Raw genomic sequence first — 17,641 nt, forward strand, 5'->3', positions numbered from 1 at the left:
TAATTATTAAATTTATTTTTGGACTTTGAATTAATTACATTAAAATAAATGAATATAACATTTTTGCTAAATATAATATTATTTAATTTAGAGGCCTTTGAATTAATTATTTTGGGATAAATGAATATAACATATTTCATAAATAATTATTTAATTTATTTTAAACCCCTATTCGAGTCTTATAATATTTTGAAAATTATTTTAAGGACTCGGAATTATTTGAGAATTTTCTATATATTTGGTAAATTAATTTTCTTTTAAAATGTTGGGTTCCGCAACTCTTTTGGAATCTCCGCGAGTTAATTATTTTCTCGTCTCACGAGTTCGAACTCATGACCTCATTGAGACTGAGTAAATCAAATTTTAGTGTATACCCATTCTAAAGCGACAAGATATAAGTGATTAGCGCATAGATCAAGAGTAAAAATAATTTAACTTTTTTTTTTTTGTTAGTGAGGCTCATTTTGTGCATGATCTTTAGTTTAATCTCAGTGACAACCACCAACTTGTGTTTAGAGTTTTTGATTTCATCAATATAAGAAGTTTTATGTTTTTTATTTTTATATTTGTTTTTGTTTTATTTTGTTGAAAAACTTTTTGAAATAATTATTTGAAATAAATATTAAAATATATATATATTTTAAATCTAAACTTTATAAAAATAAAATAAAAGATGTTAGAATACTAATTTTTAAAATATAGAAGATGTGATAATATTTTTTTATGATAAAATTCTAAAATATCAAAGATAAATATTATTTAATTACAACTAATTACTCAATTTACTTTTTTCTACCACTTCACTTTACACGAAAAAGAACTCTACCAACCCTCAACCATATAAAAACACACATATAAGATAATCATTATTCATCCTAAATTTTTACCCAAAAAAACTCCAACTTCTTTTGGAAAAAAATAAACAATGAGCACCGAGACCAATTCCAGCGCCAGAATCATTATCAGACCATGCGGAGCCTGTAGATACTTACGAAAGAAATGCCTCGACAACTGCATATTCGCACCTTACTTTGATTCTGATCAAGGAACCGCCAATTTCGCGTCGATTCATAAGATATTCGGAGCAAGCAACGTTACAAAACTTCTAACGAATATTCCGATCGACAAACGGCCCGAGGCAGTTAGGACTTTAAATTATGAAGCTCATGCTCGTCTCCAAGATCCTATCTATGGTTGTGTATCTCAAATCTTTGGTCTCCAAAATCAGGTACTTATGTATTTAAATATCAATAGTAACATGATATAACATGAGTTAATTAATCGCATCAATTTAGAAACAAATCAGAACAATAGTTAGGTCAAATCTTCTAAAAACAATTGGGTGTAATTATATGGTGATCTTATATGTATATGTGGTCTTATTAAATCATTGGTTTGCTTAATAATTTTGTAAAAATTAATTTAGATTACTTATTTTCTTATCAACATTGTAACGCTGTGAAGGATATATATCTATCTTATTTTCTTATTTGTTATTTTGACTTAACTTTTAGTTAATATTTTGATTTTGTATGATTTGTTTATCTCATAGAAGTCACTTTCATAAATACATTCTTAATTAAAGAAAAACTTTTCACAAAATAAACGTTTTAAAAATAAAAATTGACGTCACGACAAATTATCAAATATTATATTAGATTATAGTAATATCCAAATTTAGAAGTGACATCATTCTCTTCTAATATAACTTAATAATCTCATGTATTATTATTATTATTATTATTATTGCATATATTGTCTGTTCTCTTAATTCATTTTATTGCAAATTTTAATTTTAACAAGCAATGATATTAGGTAGAAATTCTTGTTAATTGGTATGCTTTTTATTTTATTTAAAATTTTAATTTTTTAATACTTTTTTGGATATAAATTATATATATAGGTGATCAATCTTCAACGAGAGAATGCGTGGTTGCAAGCCCAAGTAGCCAGGCAGCCGCCACCTCAGCACCAGCCACCTCAGCAACAGCCACAGTATTCTCTGTCCATGTCGGACTACCCTTTGGTTGGTGGTGCCACCTATGACATGGCACCTCTCTTTGAGTTTGATCCAAATATTGGATCATCTCAACAACAGGATTCATGGGCAGCCAATCAGCAGCCGTTCCATGATGATCACAACACTTTCGCCGGAGCTCTGGTGGGCGGCGACGGCGACGGCGACGGCGGTGGTGGAGAAGAGTTACTGATGAGGAATCAACGAGGAAGGAAAAGATCTGCCCCAAGCATGCCACCTCGCACTCATTGAATCACTTTTTATTTTTAATAATATATGTGACATTTAACAAATAATTGTTATTGTTAGTGACTATGATAATTTGTTTTCTTTTCCGTATTTTGTTTATTGAATAAGGCTATTAAGCAAATTCAATCCTATATTTATTATTTATCTAAGTTTTAAAATTTCATATATTTTGATTCTTCCATGACATTTATAAATTAAAAAATTAAAATTTAGTGTTTTGAAAAATTGTATCTATATATTTTGAAGCTTTGTTCCTTACCTTTAGAGAGCCCTCGGTTCATTACGAGTTTTGGAATTAGTGACTTATAAGCATACAAATGAATTCAAACAATTTAAATGTATTTTAAGTCAAAATCTCGAGTTAACTCTTAAAAACTTACGATTTACGATTTCACATAAGGTTAACGAGTCTGATTTTAAGTAAACTCTTAAATAGGTAAACTCTTATGATTTTAAATTTACGATAATAAGATTTTACGAGTTTACGAGTTTATAAATAATTTCGATTTTATGATTTTATACGATTTAATGTTTAAAAAAAACAAATTCATAATAAATTAAAAAAATAAAATTATTATTAATTCAAATAAATTAATTAATATAATTAATTTTGTAAGTACAATTTTTTTTATATTGTTATTTACTTATTATTAATTTTATATTTAAATATAAATTTTTTAAAATTGGTTAAGTATAAAATACTTAATTATATATATAAATAATAATGATATATAACTATTATTTTTAAAATTAAACTCTTACGATTTCAAGTAACTCTAGATTTTACGAGTTTACAATTGGTTAATGATTTTACGTAAATTCTCAATTTTGACAGCCTTGTATCCACCCAATTAGAACTTGAAAACATATAATTTGTTATAAACGATTTTTTTTTAAAATATACCAACAGGTCTTTTTCACGATTTTTGTTTACTAGGAAGGTTTGTTTGAAAATGGTACTATATTAGTAATTTTTTACTTGATCGATTTTGTTTAATTAATTAATCGAAATTAGTTTTAAATATGTTAAATATTAATTATTAGATATTGTAAACACTAAAAATCAACACTCCAATTTATAATATTAAAATAATTTTTTTGAATTATTTTTAAATAAATAAGATCAAAATAATTAACCCCATCGCCAAAAAACAATTTAAAATAATTAATTAAGATTGTGTTAATTAATCAAATTAATTAGGGATTAAGGACAAAATAAAAAATAGAATTATTTGGAATAAATGTTATACCCATATTATTTCAAAATAAGTTTAGAATAATTAAATAACAAAAATAAATAATTTAGAGTGAATTTTGTATCAAATTCACCTAGAAGAATTATTTATTTAAATCCTAAAAATATAAATAAATAAATAAATAAATAAAATAAATTGGTAAAATATTTGTCATGTTTATTATAATATTTTGTGTATTTAAAAAGATCAAAACTGAAGACAAAAGTGTGGAAAAAAATTAATTTGAAACAAACACTTAAGTTTGTAAAATAAAAATAAATGTGTGATCCTATGTGGCCGAAACCAAGAAAAAAAAATCAAATTTCAATCACAAATCGAAATACAGTGAATTTGGAAGCTTATCAACAACTGGAGAACACTCCTAGGATGTGTCTTTCCCAAAACCTGGATCAAAGCTTTGATCGTCGGAGAGGATTTTATAAAAATATAGTTCTTGCCGGAATCTTGATTCTTTGATTTAGGTTGTAAGATGTGATATTTGTTTGATATTTTGGTAGAGGGTCACCTAAGGAATATTTATATTAAGCTAGGTCGGTTGGGGTGGACGAATTCAATTCCAATTAGATCGTCGGAGTTCTTATCCCTAATTCTTTCTCATTTGTGGCAGCCTAGTTCTAGGGAAAGATAAGGTCAATAGGTTTAGGGGTAATGATGGCGGAGAGGAGACGTGCACATGGGCAAAAAACGAAGTGATAAGGATAAGTATTGGTGAAGATAGTGCTTATGAAAGAATTGTCGGAGATCGATCGTGATTCCGGCGATTGACCTGTTTGATTGAGAAAGACGAACGAAACAACTTTGTTTCGTTTAATTGAAATGCGTTGTTGCGTTCAATTGGGGATCCATTAGCGCTGGAGCGTTTGGATTAACGGGCGTTAGCGTCCCGTTAGTCAATCCGTTGTGGACCCGGGCGCACACGCACTTGGCTATAACCGACTACGTGGTCGATTCCTAGGCGCATGATGAAAATCCAGCCCTGATCCAATGGCCGAGAGTTCTGCTACAACCGTTAAACATAATTTCAGCTACACAAGATTATCAGTTTATTTTTTATAGAAGGGTTATTTGAAATCAAATTTTAACTTATTGCTTTCGTTTTTCTTTTAAAAAAAAAATTTAAAAATTGGAACATAATAAAAATTATGTCAATTATTTTTTATTTTTTTTATTATTTTGAAGTATTTATTTAATTATTTTAAGCCAATAATTACACATAATTCATGTTTAAATCATAATTAAATAATTTTAATCCTTCTTGAGTTTAATTTGGATAAAATAAATAAAATATTTTAATCTCAAATTATTTTTAAATTTAATTAATTTCCTTAATTAGGGTGTAATTATTACAATAATTAACTCTTAATTTAGTTTTAACTCCTTCTTTGAGTTATTTTGATTTAAAAAATTTAAAATATTATTTTAAAATTATAAATATTATTATAAATTAGTGTACTGTTAATTTTCATGTCTACAATGTTCATTAAAAAGAGGCATGAAAATTGAGATGATGAGCAACATTGTGAAAGTTATGAGATTGAGAGATTTAGGACTTGAAAGAAAGAGATTAGACAAAAGAATGTAACCCTCTCTTAGAGAGCCTGATCATTTTATATAAACATAATATTCAATTAAGTCATGAACAAACTTAAGTCTTTACAGATAAGCTTTTCACTTTTATAATGTTTTATTTATTACATATTCTTACATCCCTCCCTCAAGATGAATATCTTTCAAATTCATCTTGTTTCTATGATGGTAAAAAGCTCCATGATCCAAAGACTTGGTAAAGAAATCAGCTTGTTGAACCTTTGAATATACATGTTCTGGTAAAATGAACTCTTGTTTGAAGTGATCTCGAACCACATGACAGTCTATATCGAGGTGCTTTGTCCATTCGTGGAAAACTGGGTTTTCGGCAATGTGGATTGCTTCCTAGTTATCACATCTCAAGGGGATCGACAATTTGACTGGTGTATGAAGATCGTTAAGAAGATATGTAATCCATTTTAGTTCGCAAACAGTTGTGGCCATGCTGTGATATTCTACTTCAGCGGAAGACCGTGAAACAGTGTTCTGTTTTTTTTGTTTTCCATGATACTAGGGCATTTCCAAGTTTTATACAATAACCTATAACAGATCTGCGATTATCGGTGCAAGTCGCCCAATCCGCATCTGAAAAACTCTCAAGTAAAGGATTAGAAACACAAGGATAAAATAACCCCAGTGAAGGTGTACCCTTTAGATATCGAACAATCTGTAAGGCAACTTCCCAATGTATTTGAAGGGGGTTGTGCATAAACTGACTTAGTTGTTGGACGCTAAAACAAATGTCAGGCCGAGAAAAGTTCAAATATATTAATCGTCCAACTAATATTCTGAACTTTTCTGGTTCAGTAAACACATGACTATCAATATCATTTAGTTTAATTCCCTTTGTCATAGGAATACTACTTGGATTACATCCGGTCATTCCCGTATCAGTTAATATATCAAGAACATATTTGCGTTAATTTACATATAAACCAGCATTAGTTCTATGTATTTCTAAACTTAAAAAATAACTAGCTTTTACAAGATTTTTGATTGAAAATTTTGTATCAAGATATTTTTTGACAGAATTGATTTCTTTTATGTTATCTCCAGCAATAAGTATGTCGTCAACATACAAAAGTAAAATAGTAATTGATTTTTCAGTTTTAAGTATAAAAAGACAATTATCATGAATAGATTGAATAAAACATACTTGATAAGTTGTTTTGAAAATTCCAAGTTCCACTGTCGTGAAACTTGTTTTAATTCATACAAACTTTTATTAAGACGACATACCTTATTATCAATTGCTTTAGTATAACTGTTAGAAAATAAACCGTTAAGTCATATCAAGTATATTAATTGGTTTAAATATAACAAGAAGGTGTTGTAGCGTAGTGGTAAACACTCATGCCTGTCACACATGTGACCAGGGATCAAATCTCATCGACAGCAAATAATATTTAAAGTTTTGCTATTTCAGGGAAGCGGAGCAAAATCCGAAATTTACCTATAGGTCGCCGATTGAATATCAAACCGGCCAGAAGAAGCTATGAAAAACCTAAAGTCATCCGGAACCGGCTAAAGAAACCTAACCGGTCAAGCTACCAAACCGATCAAGAGTATTCGGTACGTGACCGCACAGAGAAAGGATCGGCCAAAGCTCAAAACCGGAATCATCAGGAACAAGGAACCGGACCGGATGAACAAGAGAATCGGCTAAAGAAACCTAACCGGTCAAGCTACCAAACCGATCAAGAGTATTCGGTACGTGACCGCACAGAGAAAGGATCGGCCAAAGCTCAAAACCGGAATCATCAGGAACAAGGAACCGGACCGGATGAACAAGAGAACCGGCTAAAGAAACCTAACCGGTCAAGCTACCAAAACCGATCAAGAGTATTCGGTACGTGACCGCACAGAGAAAGGATCGGCCAAAGCTCAAAACCGGAATCATCAGGTAGCCGATCAACCCTCAAGACAAACATAACCGGAACAAGCCCGGTCACTTCACTATCAAAAGATATTCGGCCAAGTCAAGCGGCCAACCTAGGTCAAGTCAAGAGGCCGACTAGTACAAGGAGACACTTTGGGTATCTGTTGAGAATGATACCAAAGGAACAGACTGAATACTTCCATATCCATGCAAGTCTGAGGAAAGACTGTAGGCTGCAGAAAACAGTACTACCGGATCTTTCTACTTCAGGATAAGCCAGAAAGGAAATCTTCAAAGTACAGACAACTGTCCAAGCAGACAGTGCCTACATTGAGTAAAAGACAAACCCAGCAGGTTTGCTTTACAGACCGGCAGGTCTGAAACATGATGCCAGGTCTGAGATTGACCGTCAGGTCTGAGGAGAAGACCGCAGGTCTGAGACACTGAATCACTGCATCTCTGATCAGCCAATCAGATTCAAGGCTTTGAAATATGACCGTTGGCATATTTCACCTATAAAAGGAGGCAGTTGCAGAAGAGTAAATGTGGGACAAAAAGCAGATACTAAGCAGTCACTAAGTGAGACAAACATTAAGTGCATTTACTACAAGTGATAACAGTGTGGTATTCTAAGAAAGCCTAAGTGCTAAATTCTAAGTGTGTGTTACAATTTCGGTGTAAATTGTACGGGTGTTATCGAGCAGGAAATAAGTCTCGATCGGATTGTATTTGTATTCCTTAGTGAATATCCTTCTCGCGGTTTCGAGAGGAAGGGGTGACGTAGGAGTTTTATCTCCGAACATCCATAAAATCTGTTGTGTCATTTACTTTCTGTTGGCTTCTTTACATAACCGACTAATCTAACAACATCACTCAGAACCGAATCTACATTTACCACACCAAGTATCCAGATTGCCGAAACCGACCCACCATCCTTCAAATCTTCATCATCCGAAACCGACTTCGCCTATCATACACGTGTACCGCTTCAACTTGAAAGCAAACCTCTTCCGCGCTTGAACCTAGTTCAAGGGTTTGTGACAGGTTGTGTAGTATTGAAACCCCGGTGTTAATCTCTAACAGGATTAACCACCACCCTACGAGTGAGAACCGCTAACCGGTCCAACCCCCGGTCCACCAGCGGCGACCTAGATCCTAACAATTGGTATCAGAGCAGTTAGTTTCAATACTCAAGCAAACATGTATCAGGATAGGCCTCCAATGCTAGAAGGTGAAGACTTTGCCAACTGGAAGGCACGGATGTATCTACATCTAATCACCTTGGATGATGAAATGGAGTCCATTCTAACCGAAGGACCGATATTCATTGATAAAGATAGAAAAGAATGGACGGCTGAAGATAGGAGAAGGAACAATCTGGACAACCATGCAAGAAACCGGATCTCCAACAGCGTAGACAGAAATACATACTGTAAAATCAGAGATTGCAAAACCGCGAAGGAGACTTGGAACACGGTCATCCAGATCTTCGAGGGAAATGAAAGAACCAAGGAAAACAAGTGGGAATGCAGAAAACCGAGGAGAGATGACCGGAAACCGGACAATCAAAATAACCGAAATAACTATCAACAAACCGGTGAAGGAAGTGAGGTGCCGAAAGCACTGATAGCCGACGATGGAGGAAGTTTGTGGGCTCGCAGTGACAGCGATGATAAGCTCACGTGCCTCATGGCAAATGAGGAACAGGTATTTGATTCCCCCTATGATGAATTTACTAAAGATGAGTTATATGAAGCATTGAATGACATGGTCGAAGAATATAAGAACCTACTGGCCATGCTACCTAAGCACCTCAACATCAGAACCGATCCCATAATACCCACTCCGACAGAACCAGAGGTACTTATCATAACCGAACCGGAAGCCATACAACCTGATGATACTCCTACTCTAGAAACCGAGTTAGATCCCAAGACCGAACAATCTAGTGAACCTACTAGGGAACTGACCAAGGAAGAAGAGGAGACCGCATACTATAGGGAAGAGAAGCTAAAATACGATTATGTTGGCCCAACCGACTCATGGCTTGACCCTGAGAAAAGAAAAGCCGAAATCCTCAGATATAAGAAAAACTTCCCTGAACCGCGTAGGTCAAACCACAGATCACCGAATCAAAGACCACCATTTAGGACATTTGAAGGAAAACCGAAATACACGAGACCGAGCGCCAAAAGGACAGTTAAAACCCTAGCAAAGAAAGCTATCCGATTTATTAAAGTTTGGATACCCAAGGGACTAATCAACCGCGGACCCAAAGAAAATGGGAACCAGATTTTCTATTGTCTATGAATGTAGGTAAATCAAGACAAAAGCTTGGAAAAGACAACATTGCATTCGGACAGCCGGCTGCTGACAGACACATCACATGAAGGGAACAAGCATGAAGTGGCTAACATCCTCACAAAGCCACTTCTCGAGTCTAAGTTTTCTTCCCTTAGAAATATTTTAGAATTATTAGATTAAACCGGCCAAACAAACATAAGATTTTTAAACCGGCCTACTTCTTACTTCTTGCATGGTTTTGAATATTTATTCTAAATAATCAAAAAGGGAGAAATTGTTAGATAAAAGATAAAGACTCTTTCAAAACCTTTCTCAAAATTTTCTCCCAAAATTTTTCGAAAAATTCTCTAAGTCTTTTTCAAAAAACCGGACAAACAAAAACAACCGGCCTACGGTTGCAAACTTACATGATTTTGATAATTTTAAATAAAATAATCAAAAAGGGAGAAATTGTTAGAAAATAAACCGTTAAGTCATATCAAGTATATTAATTGGTTTAAATATAACAAGAAGGTGTTGTAGCGTAGTGGTAAACACTCATGCCTGTCACACATGTGACCAGGGATCAAATCTCATCGACAGCAAATAATATTTAAAGTTTTGCTATTTCAGGGAAGCGGAGCAAAATCCGAAATTTACCTATAGGTCGCCGATTGAATATCAAACCGGCCAGAAGAAGCTATGAAAACCTAAAGTCATCCGGAACCGGCTAAAGAAACCTAACCGGTCAAGCTACCAAACCGATCAAGAGTATTCGGTACGTGACCGCACAGAGAAAGGATCGGCCAAAGCTCAAAACCGGAATCATCAGGAACAAGGAACCGGACCGGATGAACAAGAGAATCGGCTAAAGAAACCTAACCGGTCAAGCTACCAAACCGATCAAGAGTATTCGGTACGTGACCGCACAGAGAAAGGATCGGCCAAAGCTCAAAACCGGAATCATCAGGAACAAGGAACCGGACCGGATGAACAAGAGAACCGGCTAAAGAAACCTAACCGGTCAAGCTACCAAACCGATCAAGAGTATTCGGTACGTGACCGCACAGAGAAAGGATCGGCCAAAGCTCAAAACCGGAATCATCAGGTAGCCGATCAACCCTCAAGACAAACATAACCGGAACAAGCCCGGTCACTTCACTATCAAAAGATATTCGGCCAAGTCAAGCGGCCAACCTAGGTCAAGTCAAGAGGCCGACTAGTACAAGGAGACACTTTGGGTATCTGTTGAGAATGATACCAAAGGAACAGACTGAATACTTCCATATCCATGCAAGTCTGAGGAAAGACTGTAGGCTGCAGAAAACAGTACTACCGGATCTTTCTACTTCAGGATAAGCCAGAAAGGAAATCTTCAAAGTACAGACAACTGTCCAAGCAGACAGTGCCTACATTGAGTAAAAGACAAACCCAGCAGGTTTGCTTTACAGACCGGCAGGTCTGAAACATGATGCCAGGTCTGAGATTGACCGTCAGGTCTGAGGAGAAGACCGCAGGTCTGAGACACTGAATCACTGCATCTCTGATCAGCCAATCAGATTCAAGGCTTTGAAATATGACCGTTGGCATATTTCACCTATAAAAGGAGGCAGTTGCAGAAGAGTAAATGTGGGACAAAAAGCAGATACTAAGCAGTCACTAAGTGAGACAAACATTAAGTGCATTTACTACAAGTGATAACAGTGTGGTATTCTAAGAAAGCCTAAGTGCTAAATTCTAAGTGTGTGTTACAATTTCGGTGTAAATTGTACGGGTGTTATCGAGCAGGAAATAAGTCTCGATCGGATTGTATTTGTATTCCTTAGTGAATATCCTTCTCGCGGTTTCGAGAGGAAGGGGTGACGTAGGAGTTTTATCTCCGAACATCCATAAAATCTGTTGTGTCATTTACTTTCTGTTGGCTTCTTTACATAACCGACTAATCTAACAACATCACTCAGAACCGAATCTACATTTACCACACCAAGTATCCAGATTGCCGAAACCGACCCACCATCCTTCAAATCTTCATCATCCGAAACCGACTTCGCCTATCATACACGTGTACCGCTTCAACTTGAAAGCAAACCTCTTCCGCGCTTGAACCTAGTTCAAGGGTTTGTGACAGGTTGTGTAGTATTGAAACCCCGGTGTTAATCTCTAACAGGATTAACCACCACCCTACGAGTGAGAACCGCTAACCGGTCCAACCCCCGGTCCACCAGCGGCGACCTAGATCCTAACAATAACCTTCAGGAGGATGCATATATACATCTTTCTCGAGTTCACCATGGAGAAATGTATTATTCACATCAAACTGTTGCAAATACCAATTATTAGCAGATGTTAAAGCAAATAAAAGTCTTACCGTCACTGTTTTGGCGACTGGCGAGAAGCTATCGTGGAAATCGACCCCATCTTTTTGGTTGTATTCTTTTGCAACAAGACGTGCCTTGTATTTTGCCACTATTCCATTTAGATTGAGCTTTGTTTTGTAAATCCACCTGCACCCTATTGATTTCTTCCCATTTGGAAGTGGTACTAAATCCCAAGTGTTGTTATTTTTCAAATTTGCCAATTCTTCTTTCATTGCAGTTTACCAATGTTTAATTGTTGCAGCTTCTTTATAAGTATGTGGATCTTTAAGTGTTGAAATTATTTCCTAAAAATTCTAGGTAATCGGTGTTCATACATTTGGATGAATAAGGAAAAGTGTTTGGTGTGTATAATTTTCCATTGTTAATATTTGTATTTGAGTTAACAATGTAATCATTTAACCAAGTTGGATGTTTTCTTTCTCTACTGCTTATCCTTTGTTCATTTTGAAAATCATTAGATGGTTCAGTGTTATTTAAGGGTGAAGAAATGGTTGGTTAAGAAGATGCATTTGTATTATTTTCAAATGAAAAATCAGTTGAGTGATGTTGAAGTACAAGATCAACACTGTGTTTTGGAGAAAATGCATCGTCTATGTGAGATGACTCTAATTTTTCATCAGAGTTATCAAAATCAGTTTCTACATTTGAAGGATTTTGTGTATTTTCATGTACAAAATTTGTGTTTTTATATGAAAAAATATTTTCATGAAAATTATGTCTCTAGATACAAGTATGGTTTCATTTGAAATGTCAAAAACTCTATAACCCTTATGTCCTAGAGAGTAACCAATAAACATGCATTTTTTCCCTCTTGGTTTAAATTTTGTTTGATAAGAAATTTTGTTTTTGATATAACATAAACATCCAAAAACTTTTAGGTTAGAAAAATATGGTTTTTATTTATAAAGTTTATAATATGGACTGTCCTATTTTAAAACTTGTGAAGGAGTTCTATTTATGATGTATGTTGCCATAAGGATTGAAAAGGACCAAAAATGTGAAGGTGTTTGTGCTTGAATCATTAAGGATCTTGCAATTTGGAGAAGATGTTGGTGCTTGCGCACAACCACCCCATTTTGTTGTGGGCGTAAGGACAAGACTTTTGATATAAATACCATTTCTTTTGAAAAATATTTGACATTCATTATTTAAAAATTCACTACCATTGTCAGTTCTAACAGTTTTAATTGATGATTCAAAATGTGTTTTAATCATGGCATAAAACTCAATAAATGTTTGTGTAACACAATGTTTGGTTTTAATCATGTATGTCCAAGTAAATCTACTATAATCATCTACAATTGTAAGCATATAGGGACAATTAATAAGTGATGTTTCTTTATATGGCCCCCATACATCCATATGAATCAATTCAAAACATTTAATAGTCATAGATGTACTAGAATTGAAGGGTAATCTTTTTATTTTAGAGATTGGACAAACATCACAATGAATATTTTCATCTTTATTAAACTGAAAAACATGTTTGAGTGCAACATCAGATAAATGTCCAAGTCTTATATAAAGTAACATGAAATCAGTACATGAATTAGAAACATGTTCTTTAGTAATAGTTTCGATTTCTTCATTATCTAGTAAGTAAAGATTTTGAGATAATTCCCCTTTGCCTATGATGTTGTTGTCTCTAAGATCCTGCAATAGACATCCAGTAATAGAGAATTGACATCTAATATTGTTTTTCTTGGCAAGTTTAGAAACTGAAATTAGGTTATATGAAAAATCTGGCACATGCATGACATCAAACTGTTTCAATTTATCATTCAGTTTAACAGTTCAAAATTGTTTTACAAGCTTAGTTGATCCATCAGGTAAAAATGATGGCACATTAGCAATATTTCTCACTTCAGTCATGAAACTTAAATTTGAACATATATGACAACTAGCTCCACTATCAATGATCCAAATAGGCTTATTCTTATTATTATTATGCACATTTAAGCTACATGCACTAGTAAAATTGTTATTAGAAAATTTACCTTCATAATAGTTGTCTTTGGCTTTTCCTTTAGTAAGTAGTCCTTTCATGACTTCCTTGACGACAGCAGCAAGCTCAACACTGTTAATCTTGGCAGAGGGTTTGGAAGAATATTTTGGTTGTTCTTCACCGAATGAAAAAGGAGTATTAGCTACATTTGAATAATTTCTTTCCTTTTGATCTCTATTCCCCTTCCACCAGTCATGGTAACCAATTAATTTGAAACACCCTTCTTGACTATCTCCCTCAGTTCTACAATAAGTGCAGTATGAGGATGATGCTCCTTTGTTGTTTGCAGATTGTCTTCCTCCTATGCCTCTATTATTTCTTCCCATATATTGTCCCCTTTGTTGCTCTGAATTATCTTTCATCAGCATATCAAAATTTTCAGTTTGTTCTATCATTAATGACTGAACTTCCCTTTGTCTTTCTATACTCAGCAACATCGCATATACTCGATTAATACTCGGTTTTTGGTCCATAAGAAGTATTTGTTGTCTTGCATGATCAAAATAGTCATTTAGACCCATAAGAAATTGTGTGAATTTATTAGATGTATCATGTTAAACTACAAGTTTTGGCATTCTACAACAAGGCGTTCTTGGATCACAATCACAATATGGTAATGGCTCCAAGAACATGAGCTCATCCCACAGTTTCTTAATCTTAGAATAATATTTTTCAATTGAAAGAGTACATTGTCGTAGATTGCTTATTGCCTTCTGAATCTGAAAAGATTGTGGGCCATTATTTTCTTGATATCTCTCTTTGATATCAATCCACAAATCCAAAGAAGTGGTAGTTGATGAATAGTTACCCTTTATTTCTTCAGAAAGAGTGTTCAAGATCCAAGACCGTACTAAGAAAACTATCTTTCTCCACCGATCAAATTGTTCAGCATCTTTTGGAGCCACTAATGATCCGTCTATGAACCTTAATTTTGACTTTGCTTCCAGTGCTAACTTGATACCACTACTCCAACCGATGTAGTTTTCACCGTTGAATGTTGTTGTGCAGATAATGCTTCCTGGATTGTCCGAGTTCCTAATCGTAAACTAATCATTAGAATCGTGCATCTTTTTCGCGGCCATTTTAATCGGTTGAGTAATTTCTTCGGATGAATCGTTCGCTGAGGAGAATGACGAATCACTATCAAATCAGATGTTTTTCTTCTTTTTATCTCTTCATGCCCTTCTTGATCTTCAAAAGAATCTTGCTCTGATACCATGTGAAAGTTATGAGATTGAGAGATTTAGGGCTTAAAAGAAAGAGATTAGACAAAAGTACGTAACCCTCTCTTAGAGAGCCTGTTCATTTTATATTAACATAATATACAACTAGGTCCTTAACAAACTTAAGTCTTTACAAATAAGCTTTTTATTTTTATAATGTTTTATTTATTACATATTCTTACATCCTCCCTCAAGATGAATATCTCTCAAAATGTTTTCCTACTTCCTCAATCAGCCCTCACCATTTTTTTTTATCATTCTTTCTTATTTCTCGGAGTATATATGCTTCCCCTTATATATAATTCCATTTTTTAATGAGTCACATGTAGACAAACCGAAAAACGGAAGGACGATCACAAACATAACCATGAATGCTTCATGAGTTTCTTGAAATCAAGAAATGAGAGAAAGAGAGATTGACAACCGGTCGTAATCATAATTGTGATTGTGATTGAGATGCAAATACATATGGTTGATTTGAAAGAGGTTATGATAGTATGAGTAAGGAATACTCGGTCACGTCCATCCCTGATTTGAAGTTCCACGTAAGGCTCCATACTTATATCTCTACAAAATCCATATTAAATGTTTTTCTATGTGAATCATTATTATAGTTGAAATATAGATGATGTGATAATACTTTTTAGGTAAAGAATCCTAAAATATCACTAATAATTAATGTTTAATTACAACATTAATCTCATTTTTCCTTTTTATATCCCTCCATTTTACAAGGAAAGAAACTTGACCAACCCTCACCAATCTACATAACCGACCTATAAATTGAATCATTTTTTATCCTAAATTTTCAACTACAAAAATTTTCTTCTCGAGAAAATAATATATAAAAAATGAGCATCAAGGTCAATTCCTGTGCCCGAATCATTATGGGCCATGCAGGGCATGCAGATTCTTGCCAAAGAGGTGCCTGAATGACTGCATATTTGTTCTTTGCTTCGATTTCGGTGAAAGAACCGACAATTTCGTGTTTGTTCATAATATTTTTTGGAGCGAGCAACATTTCAAGCTTCTAATGCATATCCAGATCTAAAAACAAAGTGATGCTATTTTCACTTTATATTTGGAGGCTCGTACTCGTTTCCGAGATCCTATCTTTAGTTGCATATCTAAGATCTATACTCTCCAAAATCAGGTACTTAATTATCTATATGCAAGTCATAACGCTTAACATAAATAAATTAATCACAAAAATTATAAACAAATCCAAACTATAATTATATATGTCAAATCTTCTAAGAATATATTTTGGTGTAATTACATATTGGGTTATATATGTTTGGTTGTTGAGAAAAATGGTTTTAAAATTGGTATGAAATGTTAGTTTTTTTATCCTTGTGAAATAGTTGTTTGTTTAATATTTTTGTAAAAATTAATTAGATTACTTATAATCGTCATTTCTTGATAATAAAGAACGTTGCAAATGATGCCTACAATATTTGTTTGATATGATATGATATTCTGCTCTCAATTGTTCATTACTCCGTTCATGTTCCTTACACATGAAAGAGGAAAAATAGTTATTTAAAAAAAAAATGTTTTTCTCCTTCATATGGAAAAATTAGAAGCAATCAGCACAAATGTTATTTTAATATATTTTATGTTTCTTTGACTTAACATTTTTACTAATATTATAACATTTTGATTTTATTTGATTATTTAATCTTATAAACGTTATTTTGATAAATATATTATTATTTTTAAAAAACTTTTAAAAAAAAAAACATTTCAATAAATATATTATATTAACGTGACTTGACAAAAATAAATATAATATAGTAGATTATGGTAATATAAAAAAGTGATTATATTAGATTATAGTAATATAATAATTCAAATTGAAATCATCCTCCATTAATATAGCTTCTCTCTTTTGTATATATATACAACCATGATATTATTTGTATTTAAACATTAACAAAACTTTATATGAATATATTTTATGTACTACTATCTTGCCCCTCCTCTTAATTCATTTTATTAGAAAATTTAATTTTAACAAGCAATAATTTTAGTAGAAATTCTTGTTAATTAGTATGCTTTTGATTTGATTATATAGGTGATCATAACTCTCCAATCTGAGCTTTCGACCTTGCAAGTCCATGTAGCCAATCAGTCGCCACATCAGCAACAGCCGCCGTCTTCTCTGTCCATGTCCATGTCGGACTACCCTTTTGGTGGAGGTGCCACCTATGACATGGCACCTCTCTTTGAGTTTGATCCAAATATTGGATCATCTCAACAACAGGATTCATGGGTAGCCAATCAGCAGCCGTTCCATGATGATCACAACACTTTCGCCGGAGCTCCGGTGGGCGGAGACGGTGGGGAAGAGTTTGCTAGGGAGTTACTGCTGAGGTGTCAAGGATCTGCCCCAAGCATGCCACCTGGCCCTAATTGATAATTAGTTTTTATATCCCTAAACTAGTTTACTAACTATGTAATTTGTTTTATTTTCCGTACTTTGTTTACCGAATAAACGCTATTTAGCAAATTCAATACTTTATTTATTTATGTTTCTAAGTTTTAAAATTTCATATATTTTGATTGTTCAGGTTGGAAGGATATTGTGCCTTCTGTATTTGTGACTCAACTAGATAATGAGCATATGTAGAGCGATCAGACGGCCAACCCATGGCGGTGCAGGCTTACCCACCAAATTCATCGTTTGACGGGTCGATGGAGGGACGACCCACCATCCCGGCGGGCTGAAAATCCCCAATCCAACCCAGCCCAAGGTGGGTTG

General features: G+C 33.8%; 2 protein-coding genes across 2 annotated transcripts; both read left to right on the top strand.

Annotated features, from left to right (window-relative positions):
- The first annotated feature begins 925 nt into the window (after positions 1–925).
- LOC124943901 (LOB domain-containing protein 30-like) lies at positions 926–2,269 on the top strand. The gene is made up of 2 exons (XM_047484357.1): positions 926–1,228; positions 1,904–2,269. The coding sequence occupies exons 1-2, from the start codon at positions 926–928 to the stop codon at positions 2,267–2,269; spliced, it is 669 nt and encodes a 222-aa protein (XP_047340313.1).
- Positions 2,270–14,198: 11,929 nt separating this feature from the next.
- LOC124943902 (LOB domain-containing protein 30-like) lies at positions 14,199–17,296 on the top strand. Its single transcript, XM_047484358.1, has 2 exons — positions 14,199–14,267; positions 16,955–17,296. Exons 1-2 carry the CDS (start codon positions 14,199–14,201, stop codon positions 17,294–17,296), a joined length of 411 nt encoding a protein of 136 aa, XP_047340314.1.
- The last annotated feature ends 345 nt before the right edge of the window (positions 17,297–17,641 follow it).

This window comes from Impatiens glandulifera, chromosome 6 (assembly GCF_907164915.1).
Source record: "Impatiens glandulifera chromosome 6, dImpGla2.1, whole genome shotgun sequence".
Lineage (NCBI taxonomy): Eukaryota > Viridiplantae > Streptophyta > Magnoliopsida > Ericales > Balsaminaceae > Impatiens > Impatiens glandulifera.